Below are 24,042 nucleotides of genomic sequence, written 5' to 3'. Positions count from 1 at the left end.
GCTTTGAAGCAATGTTACCATTTGCTTTGAACTTATAGAACAGGGGTTACTTCCATAATTTTTTTTTATTATTATTATTGAATAACTAATTATTAAGAATCATAATATAGAGCGCGTGGCCCGAAAATAAATTCTAATATGATTGATTTTGAAATTGTCCAAGATCGACCGGTCGATTGCGATCGACTGTTTAGCCATCCAATTATTCTATAATATAGAACATACAATTTAAAATTAATTGAGATGCGATATGTGATATTTGATAGGCGATAACGAAATTGGTTATTTTACTAGGATATTTTAGGATACTCGCACTCAATAAAATATTATGTTTAACTCCGATTTGGGAAAATGGTTAAAACTTTTTTTTGGATTACCATTTTTACCTTTTCAAGATATCCAAAATGCGTTTGGTGAACTCATATAAATTTGTCCAGATTTAAATATTGGATGTTTGTTTTCTGACTGCATTTTAAATACAAACATGGAGAATGGTTGTTTATTTCCACCAGAAATTTGGGCACAAGAGCCATCCGAAAATCCCCGGTAAATATTCAACTATATAATTGCTATAATAACTATGATTTTGTATTTTTTTTTATTTTTTTTTAAGTACGACAAAATGGATCTGAAAGTTTTCATTGAACTTACAACGCTCAATTTCATAGCTCCCATCCTTCTGTCCATGTAGTTATTTCAATTCTAAAACAAACGCAAGTGGAAACATGTACGAAAATTCAAGTGGTACCAAGTATAACATTTTTTATTATATTATTTTAACATTTAATTATTTTATTTTGTATACTATATTATAACATAGGTATTTATCAAAAATTGAGATTTTAAAGTGGTACCATAACTTAAGTCATTTTTCCAAAATTTAAATTTTACTGATAAAAAATAAAAACATAAATTTGGCAACGTTGCACAGTAAATCGTACGCAATCGTTAGACTTTTAGGGTAAATATTAAAGTTAATGGTTTAACGTACACAATCGTGTTAACGTACGCAATCGTGTGGTAGCCGGGATAAGATACATTTTTTTTTTTGAAAGGTGTTACATAATAATAAAAGGATTAATAACAATAACAATAACAATAAATGTCTAAATTATATGAGTGCATGACATATTATTATGTATATTATAGTAAATAATAATTATTAATTAATATTAATTTTCCATGAAAAACTTTTTTTCAAGAATTTTTTATTTAAAAATTAATAAACATATGCTTATAACTCTTTCTGGTAAGTTGAAAAAGAAACGCATTCAATTTGAAATTTAAATCTAGGATATCAATCTAAAAAAATTGATCTAAATTGATTTCTAAATTTGATATCTAGCTATTACACTTACGCAAAAAATGTATAAAAGCTTTCATGACACAAATTTCACTATTGTAAATTTGTATGTATGACTTATTTTTTAATCTTATTTAAGTTAATATTTGTAAAGAAATTGTTATGTAATTAAAAAATGACACCTAAAAACCTAGATAGTGAACTTTTGCGGATCTCAGGGTGCATCTTTTATTTGGTCAATCAAGGTCCCAAGGCAAAAATGTTTGCCAAGTTGAAAACAATTTAATTTAATTTAAAATTAACTATAATGATACAACATTTATGATTTATGTACATACCTAATTATTTCAATACAAAATATTTTTAAGAGTATAGGTATGGAGATTTATTGTTCACAAAATTCCAGGATAATATATTTGAATAAATTCACTTTTGATAGATATCATTAAGTGTTTGATTGCATCAAATTATACAATGCATTGGTACTGCTAATTTCCACTTCATATAACACAACTCAGCCCTATTTTTTATTTTTATTTTATTTGTTATGAAAGTTAAAAAAGTAAATAAAACGGTAAATTTACTATGTATTTTAACCCAATAACATTGGTACTTATAGTTTGATTTTATCATTATAGAATATAGATAACATTGACACATTGTGTAAGATGTTTGAACATAATTTTTGATTACCTTTAAAAAAATTAATGTACCTATAAATATCAGTATTTACCGGTTTCAGAACCGAGACCTTATTAGTTCTATAATTTTAAGAACCGGAACCGATTTTTTTTTCGAAGAATCGAAAAAATCATAGAGGTCTCATGCTCTGCTTGGGTTAGGTTAGGTTTTTGCAGCCAAAATCGCTCTTTCTGCCAGCTACTCAAGATTCAAGTATTGTATGTGTATATCGGGAAATATCTGGTCAATAAGTTCATCTTGCGAATTAATGAGCACCATCCAAAACTAAAACAACATCAAGAGTGCATGAGCACCTAAAAACTTTTCAACGCCAGACATTGCGAGCGACAGCTGGACCGTTTCTTTTTTAAAATCGAAATTTAACAGTGTTATTTTTCTTTAATCTGAGTGTTTAATAAAAAACCTTTATTTATCTTATTGCGTCAACTGCATATCAAACACAGCTGCGAATAAGGTAAGGTGCATGCGCATCAATACTCATATACTTATATAATTTTATATATTAAAATATTGTATTTATTAAATTTTTTATAATTTAATAATTAACATTTTATTATTACGGTGTTCACGAATCACGACTTCGAGAACCCTCCGACGATCAGGAGGAAGGCAATAGCGCAATTTTAATATTTATATCTGGTAGCTTATTCTCCAGCTCTTATAAGAGTAGAGAACAATACAGATCCTTTAGTGTAACTCAATAAATCAACCACCATTTTATTTTCTATTTATAATATCCACTTATCTTTTACTATTTTAATATAACTATTGGCAGGAGCCTTAGTTATATAATAGCTGTATTAGGTATTTTAGCTGTATTATATATTGTTATTATATTTTTATTTTATTTTATTTTTGCGTTATTACAGTATATACTATACATATGTATATATTATATACAATTTTATTAAAAATGTTATTAACTTTAAATATTTTTTGGTAAATCTAAGTGTCTTATACATTCTAAGTTTATACATATATATCCCAAGCTCGATATCAAAGTTAATCAAATTATCGTTGAACTGCATTTCACTAAGACGACGACTGTCACATCTTCACGATGGCAACAACAAAGTCTACTAAATTAAGACCAAAACTTTTTAAAGATGGTTTTGACTACACAACATTAAGAGAAAATTTAAATGATATACGTTGGAAATGTTCTATCACTATGTGTATTAGAAAAGTGTCTAAAAATCATATAGAACCAGTAAGGTATCTACTAGGCAACTTAAGTATACAAATTTTTAATTTTATTTTTTTGACTAATAGTAATATACTATATTTAATTAAGTTTTTAATAAATTGACTTTTTTTATATTTAATTTTTACATTTAAATAATTTACATTATTATATAGGTATACTCAGAGTTGGGCAAAATTTTATCTAGATAATTATTCGAATAAAAAATTATTCGAATGATTTTCATAACTAATTATTCGAATAAAAAATTATTCGATTAATTTTCATACTAAAAACTAGCGATGAGTACACCAAAAAAAGAAGAAATTTTGTGATGATAAATATCAAAAGACGTTAATAACCTATATTGAGTCTACAAAATGAACAAATTGTATACATGCTGAAATGACAACAGAATAATAAAAATTAACAGACTTATTTCTTAAGCCAGATTCCTATGACTGGTGTACTTGGCTAATATTTGGTACTGGTGGTTACTTGCCATGCCATCGGATCGCCATACTTGTACAATTATTTGTCACTGGTGTCGTTCCCGGCGATTATCGGTTAATGTAATTGGTAATTTTAGAAACTGAGAGAAAATGTTTACTTCAAGCAACATAAAAAACATTCCCATATATTTAAAGTTTAAACACTAGACACCGATATAAACAACAGTATTCATTTTTATTATGTATAATCTTAAAAATTTAAAAATATAATTTTTATTTTGTATATTTTCATTTTTTTATTATTAACTTTAAAATAATAGTTAATATGTTTTGGTTTGTTTTTTGAAAATAATTTCAATAATTCCCGTTCATAGGTGTAACTATAATAGGTAGATATTACATATAATTTTTACCACAATAAAATGGTTTTTAAAAATAATTTATTACTTTCTAAGGAGGCCATCATTTCTATATTATAATACATCTAACAATATATCATATAATACGTATATTAAATGAAATCTTTTTTATTGTGTTTCAAGATTTTGGAAGTATATTTAACATCATACCTATAATATTATTTTTCAAAATAAAAACAGTATAAATAATTAACAAATATGTTATGCAATGTTTTATTACACTATTACAAAATACTACTAATACTACATAGGTAGGTACTTATTTGTTCATAATTCTTAGAAATTAGATATGAATCTTAATGTTATATATATTGATTTGATGTAACTCAACATAAAATTTCATACAACGGTTGTGGAGAATCATATAGTGACGATCCACCTAGAAAAAGTTTTAAATTAATATTATAAAATATAACCTGCATAATTATTTTTCTTAGTCACTCTTAACAATAACACGCAGGTGATTAACAGCGGTTACAACTAAGCCTTTTTTACTTTTATAACACATAGGTAATTTTAAAAATGTTCATAACATATAGATAAGTTTCTATCACTAAACCGTTTGCCTGCAAGGTCGTTTGCCATCAGTGATACAACGCAAACTTCGTCCCAAACAAAAAGGTCATCAGTACCTGCAGAAATGTCAGAACCATCTTACTATAAAAGGTATCTGTAAAGCGATGATTTATATATAACAATATAACGTTTTGCTTCCAGTAAATCTTGACGTAAATAAACTTTGAAATTTTTAGGATATGCCAGGCTTTTATTATTTAGCAATGTCGTTTTTTGCTGTAGGAATTTTTGCCCAGATTTTTTAAAAATATTATTCGTAGTAGATAGATGTTATTGCATATTAAACAATGGATACAACTGATGATTTTAAATAAAATCTTTTGAAGCAACGAATATTGTGAGGTATGGTAATTTGATGCCCACATTCAGTGTCCAAACACAAGTAAATCATCGGATCTGTTTGCAAGTTGATTTCATAGATAATGTGAATTATTTAAGTACCTACATTTTTTGGGTCGTTTCCTTTTAACGTGTTCCTGTTCTATGTAGAGAGTAGGAACTTTGTAAAGTATTCATCTAAATATTTAACTTTATATAATTTTTAAGGAAAATTTATTTTTACAAGGCCCATGATCGTTCATTGTGGAAACGGTACCTACCTAAGTAAATTTCTTCATAAATCAGTAAAGTTTTATTATATTATATATATTTGCTTTTAAAATTTGAAATTAACTTAAAGCTTTTTAAATCAAAAATTTAGGTACACCTAACTTCTAATTTAAAAAAAAAATTAAGTTTTTTTTTAGTAACATCACTCGACATAAATTATCATAATTATCATAGAGAGTTGGTGCCGATTTGTTACCATTTAAAGTTATTATTTAAAAAAGTATTTAATTCTATTTAAATATATATAGTTCAATATGGGTGCATACTATATTATACTGAATTTAAATGATTTTTATTATTACCTGTGTAATGAGGTGCTGAGAAAACTGGACAAAATATATCTGGATGCATTGGTAAATCAACATTGGTAGCTAAAAATGAATGAATAAGTAATATTTAGTAAAAAAATAAAATTATTGATTTACTTTCAGATAAAATATTTAAAAATATAAATATGTATTATTTCATAGAACTATAAATTGATTTAAATAGTAAGAATATATTATATTATAAATTATAATAAATATGGAATAATTGGATTGTCCGTTAGGTATTTGTTTTACATACAATGTACATACATGTAAACATTACATAATTATGAAAAAAGTTACAATTTCAATTTGAAAATGTATCCGTTTTTCAACAATGATGTGAAATAACGTGACAATTCAACTCGTATGAGAAGTTCATTATCCATATATTAATTTTTATAGTTCATGGGAGAATTATGCAATATTTATTAATTATTGTTACACTGGCATTCGGAACTTGGAACGTGGTTTTCCAGGGCATTAGTGTGATTACAAGATTATTTTTTTCAGTAACTACCAAATTGTTACATAATAAATAACTTAGTATAAAATAATTTTCAAATCAAAATTTAGAACTTGGGGTACCACGGTAACATACCTATAGTACCTACTCACTATTCATACCAGTCATACCCGTACTAATATATGTAGTTTTTCATTAAAAATTTTCTTTATTACTTATTAAATATATTTAAATACAGTAAGGGTGTCTGAATTATTGTAATGTGCATTACAGGTTTATCTTAAATACAACATAATATATAATATTATATAATCATTGCTTACACGCATGTAATGTAGGGGTCTTCGTATATCTATCTGGTGGCACATGACATAGGTTTTGTGTTGTGATACATGTTTCTGTAAAATATATTAATTAAAACTCTTTAATAATCTAAAGTGTCTTAATAAGGATTCTAGTATAATTAACAAAATAAGAATTTACAAATGTCGTACACTGAAGACAAAAATTGAATAAGGACATAGATCATGTTTAATGAGGTATCGATAAAGATGAGTAACAATAATAGTATAGAAGAAAATGGATGTGTTTTAACTTTGCATGTCTTCAATGTTTAATGAGTAAAATGTTTTCGAATTTATAACAAAAAAATTTTCGTTGGCATTTGTATTAAACTCCATTTATTGAAAAAAAAAAAAAATTGATAGTTTATATCATGACAAATTAGATAAGTGCCATCACGGTTGTACTAGTTTTGCGCAGTATGCACATCTCCTTCACTTCCTGCCTATGTCGTAGTCTTCCACTTCTGATTGGTTGATTTCTTTTTGTGTGCATTTTCCGTGAATTGTATTTTATAATTTATTAGGAATTTAGGTTGTTCAATATAATATTAAATAACAACAATTATTAATTTATACTATATACTATACTGTATTTACATAGGTGTATTATTATAACTAATAAATCAAGAAGTTAATTTTTTTTAAATTTTTACACGGTTTTTTGCCATAGAGAAGTGTTACATATTATCAACTATTCAATCGAATAAACGTTCTTGCACAAACTATACATTAATAAAGTCAGCCAATAAGAAGTGGATAACTACGATATAAGGGAAGTGACGAAATATTTGAGCAGGAGCTACGTATCAAAAAAACGTGATGATGCCTATCTAATTTTTTTTCTCGTGGCATCGAGAACCGGTGGAGTGACTACTATATAATTAGCATTGTTTCCCCTAAACATTACTTCCGCTAAATAGCGTTTTGCTTCCCCTAATACCTATCTAATTTGTCATGGTTTATATTATGTAATATTATACATGACAACGACAAAAACGACGTCTATAGACTTATAAGTTGTGTATGATAAAGCGGTATCTCGCCACAGTGACGCAGTTTGCCACGGTACCTCGGACTTTGTTGGTGATCGGCTGCGGCCACGGGTTTCGAGCTGCCACGGTGTTCGGTTTTTCCGGTTTGGGTGCCCAATAACACTTGAAGAACACTACGAACATTATGACGAACACCATGGCGATTGCAATCACGGTCATAGAGAATATCCACACGAGCCTCATCACCAGTTCGTCGTACTTCAGAGCCGTCGCCTCAGCCGTTGCGGATCCGCTCTGGGTCGCCACCGTTGGTTTCCGCACGTCAACTGTGGCGCTTTCGATTTTCGTGACGTTCGCCTCGTCCACGGCCGTGGGTTCCCACGTGGCCGTCTGGAGTCGTATGGTAGTACTCAGCATCCGGAATCGCGCCGAGCTCGAACGGCTAACAGCCTCGTCGGTTTTGCGTTCGGATGTGTCGTTGCGGCCGTCGTCGGGTTTGCGTACGGTGCCGTTGCCGCTTCCGTCTCCGACAGAGACTGCAGTTTGCCGAGCGGGCAGTCTACCGGCGCCGCAGAAAATCGACAGTCCGGCAGTGGCCGTCTTGCAGCATCCGGTGCGGTGGTCGCAGTCCGGGCACGACTTGTCGCAGACGTTCGCACAGCTCAAGCCCCAGCGTCCGATGTCACACTCTGAAACACATCATAGATTCCACGAGTATTAAACGTTTTAAGTGTACTTGTATAATGGCGGTTCATCCCAAATAGATGAGCCCGAGTGCGAAAAAAAACTCCCAATTGATCCCTTTTGATTTTAAGTTGTATCATATTATATGGGGAACCTTTACTATAAGGTTTAAGTAATTAACCATACTTCTGTTCTAAATAGTAAAATCTTACTCATATAGTCTGTAAATAACGTTCAGTCGTTGACAAATGTAGATATAAGCTATTATTTATTTTCATATAGAAGTAAAAGCGTCGCAGAATATATTTTGTACATTACTATAAAATACACTTATACTAAATGTATTTAATTTACGTGTATGACTGTGTAGTATTACAATATTTACAATTATTTATTCATTTTTTTAAAACGTTGGCTAATAAAGCCCCTCCCCTACCGCCACTATCTAAGGGCCTGTGGCTTTTGTATTTTTCACACATTGTACACAACGTATACGACATGCTATACTTGCAGTTTGTACCTATAGGCACATACAATTAACTAATAATGTTTGTGTTCAATACAGCGAACACGTTTAAGATGAAATCACATTATAATAATAATTAAGATAGTAATTTGTGTACTTAATAATACGTACTTTGTTAATAACTATATTAATTATGATATTTATAAATGTTATTGATTTCAACTTATTGATAGCGTACAATTTATTATAAAGTAAAATTAAATGATTTTTCAAAATTTCAATTAAATTGCACAAAATACAAAACATGGCATTGATAGTAATTCAGCTGTTCCTCAACTTTTTTTCCGTGGTGTCCTTTTTTAGACCTAATGTAATCACGGTGCCCTACTATGAATACCAGAATACCATGAACGACGGAATAAAACAATACTCATTGATAAGTAATAACGAATTAATTTTGAAAAAAAATTCTATACATTTTAAATTATTTATTATGAGCTGAAGACCGCGGTGGCTTTTTTTAAACTAACTCGTGGAGCACAGTTTGGGAACCGTGGTAGTAATTGAAAAAAAATAATATTATCTATATCAATATATTATTTTAAGAGTAGATTATATATATATAATATGATTATCATCATAACATACTTATTACTCATCATAAACACATAATTTATTTAGACTTAAAATAATTTGAATATTTAAATACATTTGTAAAATAGATAAGTACCAACCATACTATTATGAAGTATAGATAGGTATATTATTGTCTTAAGAAAAGAGTGTGACACTCATAATATCAATAATATAGGTATATATACCTATACCTAACCTATAATATTATACTACATATTAATATTATTATATATAGTTACCTTTTTAAAATTATTATTTATATGTATAAGAAAGAAATTTTTTTTTTAAATTTTATACAAAACAATTATAAGCCAAATTCTTATATTAAAAAAAAAAAAAACTATTGGTTCTTGTATAATATCACTAGAAATTACCAATATTAAAATAAATAGGTACTAACTTTGTCTACATAAATGACCTACGTATCCGGACTTGCATTTGCATCTATCAGTACCTGATGCACATTGAATATTTGGACACTGTTCCTCGGAACATTTTGGTACACAATTATCGTATAACTGGATTTGATCCTTGCAACATCTCTTTACCTTACGCATTTTAGGCACTGTCTAAAAAAAAAAAAAATTAAACTTAATACGGAAAAATAATACAAAAACGTCGTTTATCGGTCACTAACAACGTTCCTGTGTACAGTCCTGAACTCTCTTCTGTTGTCTGGACATCTCGGTGGTATGTCTAAGCACCATTTATACTTTGTAACTTGCACCGGTTCTTTGATGCTTACTGTGATAATCTCATCGTAACTTTAAACACATAATATTAATATATTATCCATAACTGGATTCCACGTCGTTAATATCGTATATTATTTACAGAGTAGCTCAAACTTCCTTTGTCAGGGCTAACAGTGGGTTGGTGTTTTTTGAAAACACATACCCACCAACTAGTTCTTATACTTTTTAAATATGGTCAAAACATGTTCTTGCCTTAATCACTTTGTTATAATAAATATAATAAGACACAGCTAGGTCACCACAACTATACCAAAAGTTGTAGCTGTCATCCTCGTACCACTTGAGAAGAGCGACTGTTTTTTCAAAAATGTACCAACCTTTCAGTGAAATCACAGTCAATGTTGTAGCACAGGTATGGCCTCAACGGGATCGTTGCCCACAGGATCGCAAACAGAACGGCGGCATTCGAATACGACGTCGTTCGATGCATTTTTAAAATAATTCGTAAATACCTTGATGCAACTGTCCGTCGGCCACCGGATACTTATACTCACCACACTTATACTCAAGTATGTCATATATATTATATATATATATATATAGGTGCAGTATACTCGCAAATGATCGTAGTCAGAGTTCGCGTGGTGTCGAGACGTGAATAGGTAGATGATTAAACGAAAAAAAAAATAAGGACCATGTACATATGTTATTGAATTAGTACACGTTTATATAAATCGATGGAGCGCCGGGAGACTACCGGTAGTCGCTAATATTACATTAATATAATAACACGCACGACAACGACTAACAACGTATATTGTGGTTGTTGGTAGTAGCTAGAGAGTGAATTCGGTTTGCTCTGAAAGGGTCAATTAAGTGATCTCGTCCGAAGAAGGGGGAATGTTAAACGGTGTATTTAATCTATACGAGTTAGTACGTTATATGACACAAATTGAAATCGTCTTTTACACAATAAATAGTATTCACAGTATGAAAAAAATAATATACCTAAATGGTATCTGAAGTTAGGTAATAACATTGGTACATATAATATTTACCTATTTTTATTTAATGTAGATTTTAAAATTTGTACCTACTTAGGGTTTAGATGCATTTTTACATATTGCTAGGCGTAAGTATAGGTATCTAGTATACATATTAAATAAAACTGTTATTTAAAGTACCTATATAATTAATGTATCACAATATATCACTTTTGGACATACCTACTGAAGAACGGTTACAACACTAATGAACATAAAACACGTTTCTTACGATATGATTGAGCAAATATTTTGTCAGCATATCAGAGGATTGCAATATAAAAGAAAACCTACAGTATTGAGCATAAACAACTCTACGATATTGGCATTTTCAATTTTGAATTATATAATATAAAAAATGTAATCATTAATAATTCAAAATATGGTACCAGGTAATAGTCTCGTATTATAGTTATATTATTTGATAGACATTTCTCGGACACTTCCCCCTCCCACTACTGTTTTCGGTATAATTGGACATCTTCCACCGATACATTTATTAAGGGTACATTTTCCACTCATGCTATTTTTAAAACTTAATAATAGGTATATAAGTTAATATTAGGTATTTATTATTTCATATGAAATTATTATTTTGTTTTTTAAAGACAGAAATCCAAAATTTTTCATTAACTGTTAGGTATTTATATTTTGTTTAGAAAATCTTATAGCTAGGTATTGCGTACATTTATTTAAAATTATGTTTTTTGGATATTATTATTTATAATATCAATTGTAGATATTTTTTAATACAACACTTCAAATACTCGTTTTAAACATAACTTATAATTATTTTATTATTTTAATACCAAATTATATTGTTTCTAAAACAGTGATCAGAAATATATACATCCTTAATTTATTATATTTATAAAAATATTTGGACATTTATTTTGTATTGAGCCAAAATTAGACAATAGACAAAAAAAAAATTGTATTAATGATCTGTATATTACGGATAAAACTAATGTTTATTGCTCCGGAACTAATTTATTATTAGTCGATAACATTATCGATAAGGTTAGCTTGGTTCACTGTTCGAGGCTCGTTTAAGTTCAGTATCATAATAATAAAATTGGTGTAATTATAATACATGAAAATAATGAATTACGAAATTTCGGCGATGTGATTTTACACTGTTCAATGCTCAATCGTGTTGCTGAAAAGGTATGTTTACGGTAAAACTCAATCGTTTTATGATAAATATAATCATACTTTACCAACCGATGACAAATTCACATTTTCAGTAAATTATAATTTGGCTTACTTAAATCGAAATGAGATTTAACCTGCAGGAAATAATGTTCAACGTGCCACATGATAATTAACAAACGTAACTCTGTGAAAACAGATAGAAACTATTTAAGTACGAGAACACAAAATTATTTAATAATTTTAATTAAGTACATAATATATAAAACATTAAAAATATTTGGAACGACTTTAAAAATTATTTTGTAATTATTTTTGAGAAAATTATATACATAAACTATAAACTTTAACTTTACGATTGTAACAGTTTAGATATAAACTAGGTATATCATAATGCATGTATGTCACATAGATTGCGTTCAAGTAATGTGTTTTGTGCACATACCAGTCATGAATATTATTGAAAATATTATATGGATCATATAAATATAGCTTCATAAAATCTTAGGTATTAAGAAAATGTTATATGGTTATTAGATTTTTCAGTAAAATATTTAAATCAATCCTTTATTAGTGCCTTCCTCTTTTGACTAGTTTTTAAAAACAAATCGTCAAAGATATATTTAAATATATTTTTATATTTCATCAATAGTTAATTTACTGAATAGTCATAAATCAAATATCAAAATATTTAATTAATTACTACCTAATTAGAAAAGGAGCTGGATGAACTTTTATTTGGTCAATATTTATGTGTGTTATATGATACATAATAACTATAGTTTATTTAAAAAATAATCCAACAAAATATTGTAAATTTTGCATAGGATTAAAAATGAAAAATGTAATTAATACATTTTGGTAAATGGACGGTTGATTTAATACATCAAGAATAATAAATAATTGGTTATATTGGCATTTAAAAACATTTAATTTATTCTTTACATTAAAAAAAAAAATATTTTCATCTAATATAATATTAATTATTGTGAATTTATGATCGAATTTCTGGTCTATGACATAGGATTATTTTTCACATGACCCAACAACAAACTATTATTATTATTTTAATTGTTACAAAGTTATTTTGATTTTTAACATGTATTTTTTTTTTCAATAACAATTGTGAAATCTAAATACGCAACTTATTATGATGTTTTCATCCATTATTTATGTTACAAATACTTCTATACTTCTTCCATATTATTTTATAATATTTTAATATGGATTCAAGACTTATGCTTGATTTTAAATGTATTAAAATACATTCATGCATTTAAAAATATAAGAATATGACAAAAAATATAATCCAAGGGCTAGGATTATATTTTAAATTACAAACATTTCGCACTTAAAGTGATTTGTGACTTACTGAGTTATCATACCTTTAGTTAATACATCTAAAAAGATACAACCTTGCAAAAATGTTACGAATGAATCCTCTGAACCACCCGAAGTTCAATAAGTTATAATAGTACCTAGAATAAAAAAAAAGTTCACACCCACGGTGGATCACTCATAAAATCGTTATAATATTAACAAGCCATCAACTCGTCCCTCGTTCTAGCCATCACCACGGCCAAAACAGAGGCTTAGATCCTGTTTGTATTTTTATGAAAATAAATAATTGTCTTATAATGATATTATTATATTTTGATAATGGTTGTGATTTTTGTTACTTGTTATTATTGAAATCAAAAATTGAGAGTAGGTAAATTCACTGCAGTAATTGCTTATAAGCGTTTGAAGTTCAATATTTTTTATTAAATTTTGTTTTCCCGCATACTATATATATATATATATTATTTTATATACACAGATATATTATTTCTTTAAAAATATTTGTTCTCATAGTTGAGGTGAAACGGTTAATTCGATTTTTGATTATTTTCGATAGTAGCTAGGTAATATTAATATTAATTATTTTTCTCAATCATATTTATGCTTTATGGCTTTTATATTTTATGTGTCAACATTTTCAGTATGTACTTTAATAATAATACATTGAATCGTAGTATATTTCTATATATTTACAATAATGCTTGTTTTAAACTGGTTAGGAATTTGCTTAACTATCATGCTTTACAAAAATACAGCTATAGTTAAAAAATAAATATAACACTCATATATTTATTTTAATTGTATATAAACAGGATGCAGATGATAATTTTATCATACAATGTACCTAGCTATATATTAAATGTGTAGATATTAATCAACTTCCGGTGAAATCTTTTTGGCAAAATATATATTTTAAAATTTTATGCAATAATCAGTTTATTTCTAATATTGTGTATTTCATTCCTTCACTTCAATTTTCACTATAGGTAGGTATATAACTTTACGAAAATTCGCACAATTCCGATTTATATTCCAAAATATATATATATATAAATATAAATTTAAATTTATTGTAAAATGTCAGAATTTCAAATTTATTCAACTGAATGGAATCTTAAATTACAAAAAGAACTTAATGAGCCATCAGATCCACAGTTAGCAATTGATGAATTACGTACATTAATTAAAGGTAAACTTTAATAATTATATATCATTGGCCATTGCTAATATATACATATATATATATATATATACATATTATATATTATGTAAGGCAATACCCAAATGGAGGTGTTGTTTTTTAGTAATACATTTATTCAAATTCCGATTTTTGAAATTTTTAAATACAAGTACAAAGTTCACATTTCCAAATTATTGATATTTTTATGTTAAAGAGTGTCCTATGGTGAAAAATATTTTTTTTTTTTTAAATGATAACTTCTGTTTTGGTTGTAATTTATTTAAAGTTCAATTTTAATTTTAATTTTTGATGTAATAAATTTTAAATTTTAAAAATAGGTGGTTTTTCAGTTATTAATATGTATTTACTAAAAGTAATAGTTCTTAAAATGGTTTCACATAATATAAAATAAAATATGCAATTTTGAATCTAGTGTTGATTGTATTGTGGTCATTTTCACAAGTTATTCATTTTGATAAATTAATATTAATCACTAAAATTTTCAAATCACCATCGCTCCTATATCTTACAACCTCCCGAACACAATATACCTATTATTTTTAGTAGTTAGTAAACAAACTTAAATAAGTCACATAAATAATAATTTATGTTGTTAATAATTGTTCTGTAATATTTTTTATTTTTAATAATAAATTGAAGATAATGATGAATTATAGTAATACCTAAAATATTTCATAAATATATTCTTGTTATAGGTAATACGTGAATAACAATATACCTAATTACCAATTATATTTTTACTTATTTTTTAAAAGTAATTATATAAAATTGTTGAGTTTTCAATGGTGTTTACGTACCATTGTTATATTCCGTTTTTAAAAGGTTTTTTTTCTTACTTATTTGAATGTCCAGTTTTGTTTACTGTTTATTATTTGCCAAGGCAAATCATTTTCGATAATTCTGAAACATTTAAAATCAGGTAGATCACACTACATCTATTTTATTGGTTAGGTTGTTTATTTATTTATTCATTTATTTAACGTCCATCTTAAATGCGTATCAGACGCAATCTAAACATCGGATCTATAGTTGAGCTTTAGTTGGAAAGGGTACGACCGATGCTATACAACAGTGTTTCCAAATTTTTAAAAATGTATTTATTTTTTGATCTAGAAGTATGGAGACCTTACTTTTGGGACACGTCTCGTACTATTCATTAATGATTAAAATAAGTTAATTGTAATATTGATTATACTGTGTATCAGAACTAAGATATAACTCTTTGAATAGACTATGGATAATATCAACTTACATATTATTTAATATGGCTACGCAATTTGAACATGAAAATAAAATTAGTTTCAGATACTAACTAACAAACTTAGGTACCTTTATATCTACTTTGTAGTCTAGTATATAGTTTGGTGTCTACTATGGTATTTATGTATATTATCTACCTATGTAATTCTTATAAAAAATTCTAGGTTAGGTTAGGTATCTTCTTGAAATTGAATTACATATTATTATTTATTATCAATAAAAATAGTTGTAACATAATTGTAAATGTGTATATTGTACATGCGCAGAATAATACATTAGTTACGTAGGTAGGTACTTAAAAATATATTATTATTGCAAACATAGCTTGTTTAATTATTTAGGTGAAATTTTTTTGAAATCAAGAATGGATGATACATTTATGCTAAAATTCTTAAGAGCAAGAAAATTTCAAGTTAATAAAGCATTTAAATTGGTAAGTCATAACATTTTAAAATTCATAATTCATGAACAAAATATTATTATTTATTGATATAATAACATTAAATTGCAGTGGTCGAATAATTAAATATTATGTTGTTTGTTAATGTTAATGATTTTAATGATACATCGGTAGGTAGGTATTAAATGTTGGTTTTATTATACAGTGAAAATTGTCTGGGGTGGAATTGTGCGGGATCGACCAAATATTTAGTGTTAAGCAGAATTCGAGCTTATTCAATTTGATTCCAAATTGTATGTGTACCTATTATTCAATATTATTCATATTACTTATTCGTATTACACAATAAAAATTTTGGTAGTTCTCATGCTTCACACGCTCCCCCAATCTATCTTTTAGGCTATGACACTGATGTATGTTGTTTTATTTTATTTGTTATATACGCTATTTATATTTCCGAATAATAAGAGATTTTTATATGCACGGTAGAAACATACAAAATTGTTTCGTTTTATTGAGGTTCAACGTACATAAGAAACTAAATAGGAACACACCAGGACCAAAGAAGAATTCCAGGATTGATAGCTTTCCGTTTTATTCAGGGTCCGCCTTAGACAATTTTCATTGTATTCCCTATTAATTAAATATGTAAAAGTTGGATTTTGATAATAATATGTGATGTTTTTTGAAATTAATTTTATTATAATTTCTACACACCTTTATGTTATTTAAACATAAATAGGTAGTTACTGTATGATAAAAATTCTGATTTTAAACTAAATTATTTTAAATTACAATATCCAATTATTTTGTTTTTTCTAAAAAATAAAAATTTAAATAAATAAATTGCTGTTTCTATAAAATATTTTATTTATTTTTATAATAAATAATAGATACAAAATTATTATGAAGCTAAGGAAAAGAACCCAAAATTATTCAACTTAATTTTTCCATCAAAGAACAAAGTGTTTTTGGAAAGCGGAGCAGTTTTTATGTTACCCCATAGAGATCAGCACGGACGTGAAATATATGTTTTTAGAATGGGTTGGTATATTTTATAATATTGATAAGTGAAGTTTATTTTTAAAACAAACTGCATTATTAAAGCAAGTAAGTTATAGGTTTGATCCGGGAAATTACCGTGTGACATTTGCACCCATTATATTATATTTTAATAATTAAAAACAATTTTTCATAAGTAGCTTTTTTTTAGAAATTTTACGTAACTTATTTATATGACTACCCAAATTACCAATTAGATTCACTTTCTTATCACAAAATATGTGGAAATAGACAGGGCCGGCTTTAGACACGATCGACGTGTGCGACGGCACAGGGGCGCCAAAATCAAGGGGGCGTGCGGTTGCCTATTTATATATTTAAAAACAGGGCGAAAGGCGCCGAAATAATACTTACACTGGGCGCTGAAAAAACTAGAGCCGGCCCTGGAAATAGAAAATCGAAGCATTTTTAGTATCTCAATATAAGTTATGACAGTTCAAAACATTTTTTTTTAAATTTAATAATTTAATATTGTAAAAACTATATATTCTCATCGCTTCACTTTGAATACAAAATATTGAATACATTTCGTAAAAATATTAACAAACAACGAAAAGCTCTGTTAAATATTATTAAATTATTTGCAATTCAAGTACATCAGCCCAGAGTTTTAATATGATGATCAGCCCATCGATAATTTTCGAGGTATCTTGATGGCCGTTGAGCCTATCTACTGCTGGTCTTAACGGAATAAATTAGCCAATAGGTAATACCTATAGTTAAAAAACAAGTTCTTATAAGTATTATTACCTAGTGACACCCGTTATACTAAAAAAACCCGATTTTCCGTTTTTCACATTTCTCTATCCCCCTTCATCCCTCTTAGACATTTTTATAAAAATATGCATTTGGGAGGGGGTGAATGTACTTTTAAATTTAACAAAACAAACCAAGACATAGGTAATGTCAATAAATAACTGTGTAAAGAACAACACCTACTTAACGATATCAGACATGTGTTACCTATATATTATTATTATAATATTAATATATTATATTATAGAGTAACATATGATATCAGTAGCACAACTAAAATATTTGAAAGAGGGGTGGGGATGTTAACTTTAAATATTACTCATACAAACTATAACTTTGATTTTAATTAACAAAAATATTTTTACGATTATAATATATTGGTTTCGATCAATAAATCATGACAATACGTATATAGTATAATTTAATAATATGATACCTACTGCTCAATGAAGGCATTAAATTGTCATATACTCCAAAACCCCGAATCTTATAGATATCGACGCCACTGTATAATATTTGAACTAAAAAATATGATTATATAATTGAATACATTTTTAAATTTATTTGTTTTAATTCAATAAATATGAATATTTTTGTAGTTTGTGGCATATTTTGTACATTTTTAATGTATATAATTCTGAGCTTGTTGATAATTTTATATTATTTAGGTGCACACAACATCACTACATATTATTAAACGAATGCCACTTATAATAAAAAACAGTTTTTTTTGTTTAGAAAAGGTTTTATCTGAGATGACCATAGAAGATGTTTTTAAGATAAACTTGATGATTTTGGAAGTTGTTTCTGAACACCCAGAAACTCAGCTTGCTGGTATGATTGTAATTGCTGATTTTACAGGATTCAAGTGGCTGAAACATTATCAATATTTATCACCTTACTATGCTAAAAAGTCTGCTGAAGTTGTGCAAGTAAGAAACACATATTTTCCGTATAATAATGTTTTAAGAAAACAGCTAGAAAAACAAATTAATCAGGCACAGTTCATGTTCCAAAAATTTTACGTACCTATTATAAAATTGACACAATTTATGTGATAATGTATATATATTTAAAACCTGTAGGTATTAAAGATATTTGTATTATTATTATTTGAATTTTTCTAATCATATAGCTCTTTTGCGTTTTAAGTGTTTAAATCTAAATGACTAATTATAAGGTTTAAAATTAATACTTGGCAAGATACATTTCTAGTGGCTCATTACTCAGGTAAATTCTGTACTAACATGTACAATATAATTGTTAAAATAGGTACTTATTTATAATTGCTTATACCTATAAGTATATAAACTTGATAAAGTATATTTATAGTAATGATAATAATTGTATTATTCAGATCAAATTCATTAATAACATAATGTATTCATACTTTAAGGAGTGTTTCCCATTGAGATTTCAAGGCTTTCATTTTATCAATGAACCATTATACTTGTACTCTGTATATTCAATCATAAAACCATTTTTGAAAGAAAAATTACGTTGTCGGGTTAGTTATTTCCCGCGTTGAAATATTTTAGGTGTAACATTAAAAATTTTTTTAAAGGTACATTTTCACGGGAGTAATTTAAATTCTCTTCACAAGTATGTTGCTCCTAATATCTTGCCAACATATTTTAATGGTAAACTGGAGTTTGATCCTTTAACTTGGGTACAACAACTCTTGAGTAAAGAACAGTATCTTAAAGGTAAAATACAACTAGTATCTATTTAATATAATTTATTAAACTTTCACAACTTTTTGAAATGTACAAATTATTAAATACAATACATTATTGATTATTGTTGGTTGTTTAGACTTATTGAATTTTTTATTAATTTTAGAACAAGGACAGTATGGATACAACAGATGATGATAAAATTTTCAAAAATATATGTACCCAGTTATAAAATATAGTAAAGTTAAAAGTGTTGGTCAATAATTTTGATAATTCGATACGATATCGATATTGGTTTATATATTGAAATTAATATTTTATTAGAAGGTTCTAGGTAATAAAAATGATAAATTGTATTGTATTGTGTAATAAATAAAAATTTCTATCGATCGACAATGTTGCGTGTTCCGGGGAAATATTGATTAGTAATAATTTATTAGATCTGTTGACTGTTATAAGTAATAACTTATAAATTGTGATAAACAATGGTATCGTTAATTTGATATGTTATTGATATTGAGACTAATTTTTGATATCGATACACAATGTCATATAGATGCCCATCACGATCACTATAAAATAACTATATTTAATATCACTCATGCCTCGTACACCGTTCACTACACACGTGTTTGTACATCACTCCGCATAAATTCGTGTTACTTTAACCAAAATGAAAAAAATTCATTTTACACCATTGAATGCGTAATAAAAATCTCTACATTTAAGTGTTTTTAAACATATCGAAAAATCTAAACTTTGTCACTAATTTCAAAAATCTTAACATTTATAATTATCTTACTCGCACTACCATTCCGGCTATCGGACAGCTGGTGGTCATTAGTCTACACTGTTATTGCGTTTTCACAGTGTCTTACTTTCATAACACACAATGGCTCCAAACCCATTTATCAATAAAACAAATCAAAGTAAATCAAAAAAAAAAAAATTACTTAGTCTATCTACATCTCAAAATAGTCCTACTAAAAGTTGTATACAGAGTGCCTCACGCGACGTATTTGATTCATCAATTGAAATGGATGAAATCCATGTACCATTACATACGTTGACTACATCCAAACGTAACTACTCATCTACCGATAACCCAGAACCTAAAAAAAAATAAATAAATTTTTATAACAGTTAATAGATATTCACCGTTCACCACAGAGGACGAAAATAACGAAAATACTTTACAATACTTTCAAGAAAACATAACAGAAATCACTAATGATTCTCCTAATGCTAAAACCACCAAACTTCCACCACCAGTATTTGTCCGAGGTGTACCTACTAAACTTTGTAAAACTTCGCAACTAATTAATTAAGCTAATTGGTTCCAAAAATTTCTCCTTCAAATCGTCAACAAGCGATCTAAAAATACAAACTACCAAACAGAAGTCATACCATAAATTACCATTATTTAAAATATAAAAGCACAGTATCACACATACTAACCCCAAGAGGATAAAGCCTTCCGGATAGTTATCCGTAACCTACATCCATCGACACTACCAGACGAAATAGGAATGGCTATTGAAGAAATAGGCTTTTTAGTCCGAAAGGTCACTAACGTACCCAAAAAAATAATAAAAGACGAATTGCCAATGTTTTTTGTTGATCTAGAACCAGTCCCAATCAATAAAGATATATTCAGTGTAACATCCCTACTCCCAAAGTAAAAAAAGAAGAGCCACACAAACGAAGGGACATCATTGAATGTCAAAATTGTCAAGACTACGGCCACTCAAAAAAATACTTCTCATATCAGCTTAGATGTGTCCATTGTGGTGAAAATCATCTGACCAGCATTTGTACCAAATCATACGAGACTCCAGCCAAATGTGTCCTGTGCCAATGCGATCACCCAGCGAACTATAAAAGATGCCAAGTTTACAAGCAGTTCCAATGTTCTCGCAAACCAACCACAAATAATCTCAAACCCAACCTCACTAACTCAAATTCAACTGACGCAAAGAATGTAAGTATTAATAATAATGAATGTAAAAACTACCCAACAGCAATCAATGCAACCAAACTCTTCTCCATACCCTACTCGCTCTTATGCGCAGGTCACATCTGACCAAAATCCTAATGTATCTAATTACAATGAAAACGCGAATCTCTAAAACTTCATAAATGAATTCAAAGCACCAATAAATCCCTTGCTATCTCTTCTCATTATGGTTAGGTTAGGTTAGGTCGCCTACTCGCTTAAAATTCTAAATAACTTTCTCGCCAATTCATCTTTAGTTTTTCTACAATGGATTACAAAACCGCAAAAACGAACTAATTATTACTCTAAAATTTAGAGTCTAAATGATAAAAGAATTGACTTCGTCCTAATTTCTGAAACCCATTTCACTCCCAACACAAAATTTAAAATTCCAGACTATAACTTAATTTCCTCAAACCACCCTGATAATACTGCCCACGCTGGCACCGCGATTCTTGTCAAATCAACTCTAAAATTTACCCCTCTTCCTATAATAAATAATGATTTCCTACAAGCAGCACTAATAAATACAATAAAACCTCTGAATAGCGGACACTAACGGAACCGACCAAATTGTCCGCTATTAAGAGGTGTCCGCTATTGGGAAAAATTGATAAAATAATATGTATGTATTTATTGTATTATATGTAACCATTCTTTCATTAATTCTTGTGTCATCCAAGCTTTACGATTAGCTTTCCACGTTACTCCAAGATCGTTGACGATAATGTTCTTAAAACACCGGGGTTTTAACGCCTTTCCAATCACCAAAGGTGTTTCAAAATCACCTTCCATATTAACACACAACATGACTGTAATTCGTTCTTTACTTATTTTTCCACCACTGCAGTTCTTACCTTTGAGACACATTGTTTAATTGGGTAAAGCACGAAAAAATAAACCAGTTTCATCTAAATTAAAAATATTTTTCGGAACAAATCCTTCACACGTTTCGACTAATTTATTATTCCAGTCGTCCACAATATCATGGTCAACGGAACTGCTTTCTCCACATATAGCTTTATAAGCAATGTTGTGACGTTTGCGAAATTTTTCGAGCCATCCATTAGACGCTTTAAAATTAATTCTACCCAAAGTTTAAGCAATTTCTATAGCTTTTTCCTGTATGGAAAGACCAGAGATGGGCAAATTTTTAGCACGGACGTGGCAGAACCATTCATAACACACAATATGGTCTATTTCAAAGCCCTTATCTTCAATAAAATTCTTTTTTGTCTCTCCATTCACGTTTTCATCACACTATTTACGCAGTAGATCTACCCGGAACTTGAGTATGGTTCCTATTTGAGTTTTACCAACTTCAAATTGAGTCGCTAATTCACGAACACTTTGTTTTTTTGCATCATAACATTTTATTATGTCGATTTTATTTTTCAACGTCAAACGCGACCGTACCGGAGCCATGGTAAATACGATACTAACGGACAATGCTATTAATATCAGTACCTAAGCCATAACATCACTATCGTTCGTATAGGTTCTTATTTAATTTTGTAATTTTTCATAACTTATCGTATTCATTAAGATTTGGATAAATGTCATTATCGGTAAAATAGAAATACACTTATTGTATTGTATACCTACACAATAAGTTCGTATTTCTTGGACAGCTGTCCATTATTTAGATATATTTAAACACTTCAGACTACCTAAACCTGTCGGCGTCCATTTTCAGAGGTGTCCGCTATTTAGAGGAGCATTATCTATTATTTTCAACGGGACTATGCCGGGACTGGAAATTTTGTCCGTTATTGAGACGTGTCCGCTAATTAGAGGTGTCCTTTAAGAGAGGTTCCACTGTATTAACTTCAATCATGTACTAATCACAATCTCAGCAACCTACTGTCCCCCAAAACAAAAAATCACACCACCACAATATTAAATATTCTTTAATTCTCTCGGTCACTACTTTATCGTTGGGTTGACTAAACGCCAAAAATCAAATTTGGGGCTGCCATTCCACAAACTTTAAAGGACACGACTTACTCCAAACCATTGATTTGAACCATTACTCTATAATTACACCTTCCAATCCAACTTACTGGCCAACGTACCCTAGAAAACGTCCAGACATCTTAAATATATTTGTAATAAAAATTCCAAATAATATCAATCACCAAATTCAAAACTTACTGGACCCATGTTCTGATCACTTTCCAGTTCTTCTGTCTATCGATGTATTATTTTCATATCAAAATACTTAACCCACTCTAATTAATTACCCAATGAACTGGGACAAATTTCGTAAAACAATCGAACACACACACAAAATAGAGAATTCATGAATTTCTCTTTTACC

General features: G+C 28.4%; 2 protein-coding genes across 3 annotated transcripts; one reads left to right on the top strand and one right to left on the bottom strand.

The window, feature by feature from the left end:
- Nucleotides 1–4,245: 4,245 nt before the first annotated feature.
- On the bottom strand, nt 4,246–10,658 carry LOC107161366 (uncharacterized). 2 transcript variants are annotated; one of them, XM_015507743.2, is made up of 7 exons: nt 10,213–10,656; nt 9,778–9,904; nt 9,541–9,709; nt 7,432–8,043; nt 6,342–6,416; nt 5,547–5,615; nt 4,246–4,438 (listed from the first exon to the last, which is right to left on the bottom strand). In XM_015507743.2, exons 1-7 carry the CDS (start codon nt 10,323–10,325, stop codon nt 4,386–4,388), a joined length of 1,218 nt encoding a protein of 405 aa, XP_015363229.2. In that variant the 5' UTR covers nt 10,326–10,656; the 3' UTR covers nt 4,246–4,385. The 2 variants fall into 2 exon arrangements, with proteins under 2 accessions (XP_015363229.2, XP_015363228.2); XM_015507742.2 differs by lacking the exon at nt 4,246–4,438 and adding an exon at nt 4,476–4,691 and having other exon boundaries at nt 10,213–10,658.
- A 3,790-nt stretch (nt 10,659–14,448) lies between these two features.
- Nucleotides 14,449–19,977, top strand: LOC107161361 (alpha-tocopherol transfer protein-like). The gene is made up of 7 exons (XM_015507734.2): nt 14,449–14,560; nt 16,174–16,265; nt 17,126–17,276; nt 18,789–18,982; nt 19,447–19,557; nt 19,615–19,756; nt 19,893–19,977. The coding sequence occupies exons 1-7, from the start codon at nt 14,449–14,451 to the stop codon at nt 19,919–19,921; spliced, it is 831 nt and encodes a 276-aa protein (XP_015363220.1). The 3' UTR covers nt 19,922–19,977.
- The last annotated feature ends 4,065 nt before the right edge of the window (nt 19,978–24,042 follow it).

This window comes from Diuraphis noxia, unplaced genomic scaffold (assembly GCF_037042655.1).
Source record: "Diuraphis noxia isolate RWA-SAM2 unplaced genomic scaffold, SU_Dnox_SAM2 contig0001, whole genome shotgun sequence".
In the NCBI taxonomy this organism is placed as follows: domain Eukaryota; kingdom Metazoa; phylum Arthropoda; class Insecta; order Hemiptera; family Aphididae; genus Diuraphis; species Diuraphis noxia.
Note: the sequence above shows the minus strand (reverse complement) of the source record. Positions and strands in the feature narration are given on the sequence as shown.